An 8,647-nucleotide genomic window follows, 5' to 3' on the forward strand; every position below is an offset into this window, starting at 1 on the left:
CAGAGGTGCAGCCAGCCATCATCTAACACCTCCCCTTACCCCAACCCCCCTGCCCCCCCACACACATACCAGGTCCTCTGATTTCCTAGACTCATCCAACCCCACCAATTAGCACTGAGGCAGAAATCGCCAGTATGGGAGTATGAACCTAGCTGCTGTGTCTTCAGTGCAGCCTGGAGGAGAAAAAGATCCAGTTGCAGGGCCCTTTAAATACCCAAGCTCCGCCCCTGCCTGCCCAGCCCTTTAGGGAAGTCATCCCGCTTGGTGAGGGAAATTCCTGACCTGTGGCTTGCAGCTGCCAGCTACCCTGCTAAATGTGAGTACAGATTGTGACCCTGGCGGGACCCCCCAGACTCCAACCCAGGGGTCTGTCCCAAAGGCTCTCTCTAGTCTTCCTGCTTTTCAGAAATCTTTCTTGTGACTGAGACAAGAACACCTCAGTCACAAATTACAGGAAGGGAGGGCGTTGGTGGCTCTGCCTTGTGAGGTTTCACTTTCTATGAGTTTCAGGGTTTGAAAGCACCCTGTTAATGTCCTCAACTCCAAAACCTCAGGCCTCCCTGACATCAGGGTCTCCCCCACAGGAGATTAGAGGCGAGGGGGTATTTTGTCAGGCCCAGTAGCACACATGTGCTATTCCCTGCTCCGTAGCAGAAGCGGAAAGATGCCTTGAGCCCAGGAGTCCTGAACCAACTCAGACACGTAGCAGGAGAGACCATCGTTTTCGTTTCTCTTGTTTGGTTGGTTGACTTTAGGTTTTGTTTTGGTTGGGTGGTGGTGGTTGTTGTTAAGAAAGTGCCCTCCATGGGGTTGGGGATTTAGCTCAGCGGTAGAGCGCTTGCCTAGCAAGCGCAAGGCCCTGGGTTCGGTCCCCAGCTCCGGAAAAAAAAAAAAAAAAAAAAAAAAAAAAAAAGAAAGAAAGTGCCCTCCTCGTGAGTGGTCTTGAACTCTGTGTAGCCCGGGATGACCTTGAACACCTGACCTTCTTGCCTCCATCTCCTGAGTGAATGCTGACATTATAGATTTCTGTCGTCGCCATCAGTTTTATTCAGAGCTGGGGCTCACACCTAGGGTTTCATATATTTGGGCAAGGACTCTGCCCTGATGGATGGAGTGTGACTCAGTGACATAGCACACCTATGTGTCCAAAGGTCCCTAGCACACTTTAAAAAAGAAAAAAGAAACGGGGAACCCTTACCCAACACAGTTCACACCTCTAATCCCAGCACTTGGGGCACTTGGGCAACTGAGGCAGGAGGGTCTCCAGAGGCTTGAGGCCAGCCTGAGATACAGTTCTACCACAGCTTAAGCTACCATGTAAGACCCTGTCACAAATAACAGAAGCCAACTGGGCAAAGTTACAGCTTCTATTCAGACTCCATCTGGTGGCGTCACTCCCTGAGGACCTGGGCTCTGCCTTCTCATGAATGACTGGCATTTGTGACTTCTCCTTGATTCCCTTCTCTGCCAGTTGTGGAGGCTTTTTACTGTTGCCCTGTGCAGGACTGTGCCAACCATGGGCCTTGGCCACTCTTGCAGTGGTTAGCGGCGGGACAAGCGGAAGAGTAGCTTGGTTTCAGAAGGTACAGAGTTTAATGAGAACAAGAGTAAAGCTTTAAGGGAAGGGGAAATGAACAAGAGGAAGCTCAACTGGACAGCCCTCCTGAGGGTCTAGGGACTTGGGATCTGTGACCGGAGCCCAGCTCTAGTAGGAGATGGTGGTTGACAAAGCTGTTCCTTATGTCCCTCCTGCCTGAATATCCCTGGGACATGGAAGAGAGGCTGGCCATCACGGGTGTGGCAGATGGCTTTCCCAGAAACTATCTACTTATACCTTTGGCACATAGAATATCTACCCTGCCCTGAGGCGGGGCAGTTGGGCAGGACCGCTCCTACCTTTGAGATCCTGGATGCTGGGTGCTCAGGCCTGCTGTGGTGTGCCGCACTCTTCTTGTGTAGCAGAGGCTGTTCACTGGCTCAGGTTATGGAAAATGCTCACCTTTGAAAGCCCATTGGTGCCATCACCTGGATGGCAGTAACCTTCAGTGAGACTGACTACCTCGTGATGACAAGCCGTACTGTCTCCAGGAATGCCAGGCCAACCGTCCAGAGCCAGATGACTGGGCTAGGCCTTGATCTTGAAGGCTAGAATGGGTTGGGTAAAGGCGTTTGATGTGGTAGGTTGGGTTGTTCCTGGAATCCTTGATTCTATGGATCCCAAGTAAAGCCTGGGAGAAGTGTGAATAGAATTAAATGTCAGCCAGAAGCTAGGTGTGGGAGCATGAGGACTGTTTTATCCCCAAAGTTCCAGGCCACCCTAGGCAACTCAGTAAGACACCTCTTAAAACAACGTGAGCTGGAGAGATGGCTCAGTGGTTAAGAGCACCCTACTGCTCTTCCAGAGGTCCTGAGTCCAATTCCCAGCAACACATGGTGGCTCACAACCATCTGTAATGGGATCTGATGCCCTCTTCTGGTGTGTCTGAAAAGCGACAGTGTACTCATACATAACATAAATAAGTCTTTTTAAAAAAACAGCCACAAAGCAGGCCTTGGAGAGATGCCCCCGTGACTTAAGTTGAAAGTACTGACGTTGGGGGCCTCACGACTGTTTTAACTTCAGCTCCAGGGGATCTGATGCCCTCTTCTAGCCTCCATGGTCCATGGGCCACTGCACACATGTGTACAGACACAGAGACCCGCCAAAAGACAAGTTAAAAAAAAAAAAAAATCCCAGCCAAGTCTGAGGAGAGAAAAGTTCTTAGGAGAGAACACTTTGATGGAGATCAGGGCTTTTGAATCAGCTCCTGAGCCTGCTTCCAGTCTGCACACTATTCACTTTGGTGACTGGCGTTCATTTGTAACATTTGGGGTGCGGGGGGGGTGGGGGGGGCAGAGCCTCTTGGCACATGGTGAGGCTACCAAGCTGTCCCCCTACCACAAAGTGGCCTAGTTGGGTCACAGTTCAGGTTAAGGTTTTTTTTTCCAGAGTCTCATTCTAGCCTTCCCTTAGCCTGGTATACCTATGTTATAGTATCACAACCTGGGCCACCACTCTAGCCATAGGTTGGTTAAGATTTTTCTTGAGAGGGGCTAGTGACATTGCAGCCAAGCCTTACTGATGGCCTCAGTTCAAGTCCCAGAACCAACATGGTGGAAGGGGAGGTCGGGGAGGAGCTCCATTGACGACAGGCCCTACTTAGACTAAATATGGACCTTTTAAATCCAAAGTGGGCAGCCATCTGGTGGCTGGGCTGGGTCAGCACCTTCCCCCTTCACTCTCTGTCCTGCCCAGATCAAGAGAGCAGGGCTGGGGACAAAGGAGCTACTTGAGTGAAGCTAGGCAGGGGAGAAGGTTTGTTCTCAGGCAGGCGAATGACCTATGGCAGTGTTAATGGTTAAAGTAGGAAGTGCAGGAATAGTGCAGTAATGACTTCAGGGTGACCTGAAGCAACTGGAACAGTTAACCACAAGAGAGGGGCTGTTCTAAGTGGGACACAATCCCAGGGATGGAGCGAGTTGTCCTTGTCCTCTTAAAGGCAGTTAGGGTTTGAGACCATTCATCAGCTTCACAGTGAGTTCAGAGCTACCCTGGACCCACCAGAGGAAGGAGAAAAGACGCAGTCAGGTTTGTTGAGTGTAAACTGCTTGAGATGAACCCTCCCCGGTTAGGAGCACTGACTGCTCTTCCAGAGGTCCTGAGTTCAATTCCCAGCAACCACGCAGTGGCTCACAACCATCTGTAATGGGATCTGATGCCCTGTTCTGGTGTGTCTGAAGACAGCTACAGTGTACTCACATACATTAAATAAATAAATCTTTTTTTTAAAAGTCACTTTTAAAAGATTTATTTATTATATATGAGTACACTGTAGCTGTCTTTAAAAAATAATAAAAGAATAAACTGGGCACTGGTACCACTTGCCCTTAATCCCAGCACTCCAGAGACCGAAGCCAGCAGATCTTTGTGAATTCAAGGCCAACCTCCTCTACAGAGTGACTTCCAGGACAGCCAGGGATACACAGTGAAATCCTGTCTTAGAAAAGCAGAAGACAAAAACAAAACAAAAAAGAATAAATAAATAGTCCCAGCACTTGGGGACAAAAACAGGTGGATCTCTAAGTTCAGGGCTAGCCTGATCTACATTAACAAGTTCCAGGACAGCCAGGGCTATATAAAGACTTAATAATAATAATAATAATAATAATAATAATAATAATAATAACTCCTTACAAAATAAAACAAAACAAAAAACCTCACTGCAGACCAGGAGCATGGTGTGGTCACTTTGAAACAGGAACTGGCTATTTAGATTCATTATGCCAACCACTGGAAGGTTTTTCTGAAAATCTCTGAAATGTGATGATTCATGGCTTATTGATTTTGGCTGATATATCAATCTTGCCTTTGAGTTGCCAGGAAAAGAATGAAGCCAAGCATGGTGGCCCATACCAATATTCCCAGCTCTGAGGAAACTGAGGCAGGAGGCTTGCTTTGAGTTCAAGGCCGTCATGGACTTCATAGTAACCCACTATCCAGTGTTATATAGCAAGACCCTATCTGGGAAAGAAAACAGGAAAAGAACAGACGTGGCAGTTTACTCTATAATCCCGTGATTCGGGAGACTAAGGCAGAAAGATTGCCGTGCAAGGCCAACCTGGGCTACAGAGTGAGATGCTGTCTCAAAAAAAAAAAAAAAAAGACTGGGATTGTGAGCCTGTCCTTGTTTTGTGTTGTGTCCTGGAGACCAGTCCACCTACCTGCACCCTGGCCCACACACCACTCTGCACAGCAAGCTGAGCCAGCTCCTGCGCTACCTGAGGACCAGCTGTGGGTCCTGCCACTTTCAGCCTTGAGAGCAGGCCAGGCTAGACGGTGTGCCCAAGAGCTGGCAGGGAGCAGAGCTCGGTGCAAAGCAGAAAGGAGAGGTGGGGTCGGCAGGAGCCGGGGCCAGACCTGAGGCATCCATAGGTTCTTTACCTCCGGTTTATTTATTTATGTTGAGACAAGCTCTCAGTATGCAGCCCTACTTAGCCTGTAACTCACTATGTAGACCCGGTTGGTCTCCATCTCCCAGAGACCTTCCTACCTCTGTCTCCCAAATACTGAGATTAAAAGCAGGTACAACCACACCCGGCATACATTGTCTTTTGAGGGCCTTGGCGTAACAGAAATAAAAAGCTGGGACTGTACACATCATCTAGGAAGCTGCCAGCGTGTGGGACTAGTCACAAATGTAAGTGTCAGGGGTGGAAGGGCAATGCCTGCTCCAAGGGGATTTGCCTGGTAGTCTTAGCGGAAGGGGAGCTGTAAGGTGTGGTAAGGGAGTGGACAGGGAAGTGAAATGGAACCCTGGTACAGAAGCAGGCCTGGCCTCAGAACAAGGCCGGAACCCAGCCTCATTAGCTTTGAGGAAGGCTCTTGCTGAGTCACTGAGCTGGGAGAGGCTCTCAGGCCCCCTGACTGTTCCCAGCTGGGGTGACAGATGGTGGAGAGGCCTCAGTCTTGGGGAGTGGAGCCAATAGAGGCAGTGCCTGGAGCTGACTCCCACCTCAGAGGACCTTCTATAGTTCCCTTCTTCCGGGTGGGGCCTCCAAGCCCTGCTGGCATCACAGGCCCTTCTTCTTGTCCCATCTGGTTTCCTGGCCTGGCTTCTCCTTTGCAAAGAACCTGCATTGGAGCCCCTGGAGAGACGATGTTATCCAACTGTGGGAAGCCTCTGCATTGCTGTGCCTCTAGCATGAAGGCCTACCTCCTTCCTGACCAGTAGACAAGTGAGGATTAAGCCCTAATACCAGATGGGGAAGGAGGCCCTGACCACACCCCTCAGTGGGTTAGGAAAAATTGGGCCTTGGGCCCTGTCTATTCTCAGTAGTAAACACTGTACTGGTAAAGAGCCAAGCTTGGCTCTGGGTGCTTTCTGTACAAACATGTCATCGCAGTGCTGGGAAAAGACTATTAGTCATCTCAATTTGGTAATTGAGGAGGCAGATAGAAGAACAAAGGACTTGTCTAAGGTCATCCATCCAAAGAGAGTCAGGAGTCCAATGGCGATGGTGGTGCACAACTTCAATCCCAGCATGGCAGCAGGGCAGGGGCAGGGGCAGAGGCAGACAGATATGTGAGTCCGAGGCCAGCCTAGTCTACATAGCCACTTCCAGGACTACACAGAAAACAAAACAAAACGAAAACAAAACGCAAACTTTAGGGTCTCGGTTTATGTCCCGGATCATGAATGTTGCTCTCCTGAGACAGCTCCATTTCACGTCCTGGAACAACTGGAACAGCGGCAAAGCTGAGCAGGATAAGCAGTGGCTAGGAGGACTCAGAGCAGAGGGAGCAGCTGGGGGGGGGGGCGGGGAGGGAGGAGTAGGGTGGAGGGCAGGGGAAGGGGGGGGGGGGCGGGGCGGGAGGGGCGGGACACAGGGTGGGACAGACCGAGCCTAGAAGTCAGAAAGGCAAGTTCTGAGCCTTGAAAATCTACCTTCCTGAGAATCAGGGGACTCGGCCTCATGTGAAAAGGGAGCTCAGGAGAGCATCTAGGTCACATCACAGCTGCAGGGTTAAAGAGAGAGGCAGTGTGTTCGTTGCTTTATGTGTTTTCAACAAAATACCCACAAGAGCAACTTCAGGAAGGACTTGATTTTTCCTCCGTTTGAAGTTGCAGTCAGCATGCCTGGTGGCATGGCAGCAGGACCCGGAAGCAGCGGGTCACACTGTACTCACCAGCTATCAGAACCCGGAGGCAGCAGTCGCTGTACCGGAAACACCTGAATGCTGGTCCCCAGCTTTCTCCTTTTGATTCAGTGTGAGTGAACCCCAAGCCCACAGAGTGGTGGTTAGGCTGGGTCTTCCCACACCAATTAAACCTAACCTAGAAAATTCCCTTAGGGACAAGCCCTGAGGATCATGTCCTGGGTGATTCTAAACGCTGTCAGGTTTGCAGTGCTTAACCATCCCAAGCAAAATTTCCTCCCTTTAACATGGGAAAAGCACTGGGCCAGGGAAATGGGTTAGCTGGTAAAATGCTTGTCATTCAAGTGACCTGAGTTCAGTCCCCAGCACCTCAAAAAAAAAAAAAAAAAAAGCTAGGGGCTGGAGAAATGGCTCAGTTGGGGCTGACTGCTCTTCCAGAGTTCCCAGGGATCCACACGGTGGAGGGAGAGCACGGACTCCGCTTCCGTAAGCTGTCCCATGACTTCCACAGGCACACCACGCCACACACACCCACTTAATAAAATTTAACAAATTTTTAAAAAAAGTATGCTGTGTGGTAGTAGCCCATGCCTTTACTCGAAGTATGCAGTAGGCTGCTGATCTCTGATCTGAGGACAGCCAGAGCTACACGGAGAAACCCTGTCTTGTAAAACCAAGGGGAAAAAAAAAGTAGATGTCACCGCCCAAGGTTGACAGAGAGCCTCCTCTGGCACCTGGACACACACCCCAAACTGCAACCTTCCCCTCCGTTCTTGCTTTTGTTTTTCTTTTGTCTTGAGAAGGAGTCTCCTGCCTGGCCTCAGGCTTCTGTGTAATTAAGGATAACTTTAGACTCCTGACACTCTCCTTGTGCCTTCTGAGTGCTGGGATGGCGGGTGGCAGCCACCATGCCAGTTTATGTGGTGCTGGAAACTGACCCCAGGGCTTCATGAATGACAGACAAGAGCACTCTATCAGCTGAGCCGCATCCCCGGTCCAACCCAAGCCTTTTGAATCCATGTCCCTAAGCAATGCTGCTGTGTTTGTAATTACCTTAAGAGACAGAAAAAGACCAGCTAGGCTATAGCTCAGTGCTACAAAGAGAGTTGGTGTAGTATTTGTGAATTCATTCCTCATTCCTGTCAGAACAATTAGTAGTAGTAACAATCATAAAAAATTTTAGCTGGGGATTTAGCTCAGCGGTAGAGCGCTTACCTAGGAAGCGCAAGGCCCTGGGTTCGGTCCCCAGCTCCGAAAAAAAGAACCAAAAAAAAAAAAAAAAAAAAAATTTTAAAAAGCTTCAGGCTCTGGCTCAGGGGCCTAGTCCTGAGTGTCACATCGAGTGACCCTGAATGACTCACAGTCTTTATCTGAGCTAGTTAGGGCTATAATATCAACAATGGCAAAATGGATCAAAAAAGCCACAATGGCCTATTTGAGTTAAAATTTAAGGGCTTTCCCCCATGTGGGGGACTGTTCCTAGGGCCTAGTGTTGTTGGTGGGCTACACTGCTAGACCGTGAAATTAAATGTAAATTATTTTCCTGGGGATGTGTCTTAATTTGCTTTCTACTGTTGTAAAACATGAGGAGGAAACAGAACTTGGGGAGGAAAGAGTTGATTGCATCTTCCAGGTCAGATGCAGGAAGTCAGGGCAGGAACTGGAGGCGGGAACTGAGTAAGCAGGGGCCATGAAGGAGTGTTGCCTCCTGACTTGCTCCTGGTGACTTGCTTTGTCTGCTTTCTCAACTACCTAGGACCATCTGTTGTGGGTAGGGGGAGTTCTATCCAGAATGGTCTCTGGGCCCCTCTCTATAAATTAGCAATCAAGAAAATGGCCCACAGGTCTGCCTACAAGCAATCTGATGGAGGCATGGTCTCAATTCCAGTCCTCTTTGTTGTTGAAATATTTAATCCCAGGGGCTGGAGAGATGGCTCAGTGGTTAAGAGC

The 8,647-nt window shown here is 49.6% G+C and overlaps 1 protein-coding gene across 1 annotated transcript in view; it reads left to right on the forward strand.

Moving 5' to 3' along the window:
• Positions 1-217: 217 nt before the first annotated feature.
• Mvp (major vault protein) overlaps positions 218-8,647 on the forward strand; it is a 27,610-nt gene continuing 19,180 nt past the window's right edge. The window contains 1 exon segment of the mRNA XM_032892599.1: positions 218-316. Within this exon segment, the coding sequence (XP_032748490.1) occupies positions 315-316 (2 nt within the window). The 5' untranslated portion in view covers positions 218-314.

The sequence above is a fragment of the Rattus rattus genome, chromosome 2 (genome assembly GCF_011064425.1).
Source record: "Rattus rattus isolate New Zealand chromosome 2, Rrattus_CSIRO_v1, whole genome shotgun sequence".
Classification (NCBI taxonomy): domain Eukaryota; kingdom Metazoa; phylum Chordata; class Mammalia; order Rodentia; family Muridae; genus Rattus; species Rattus rattus.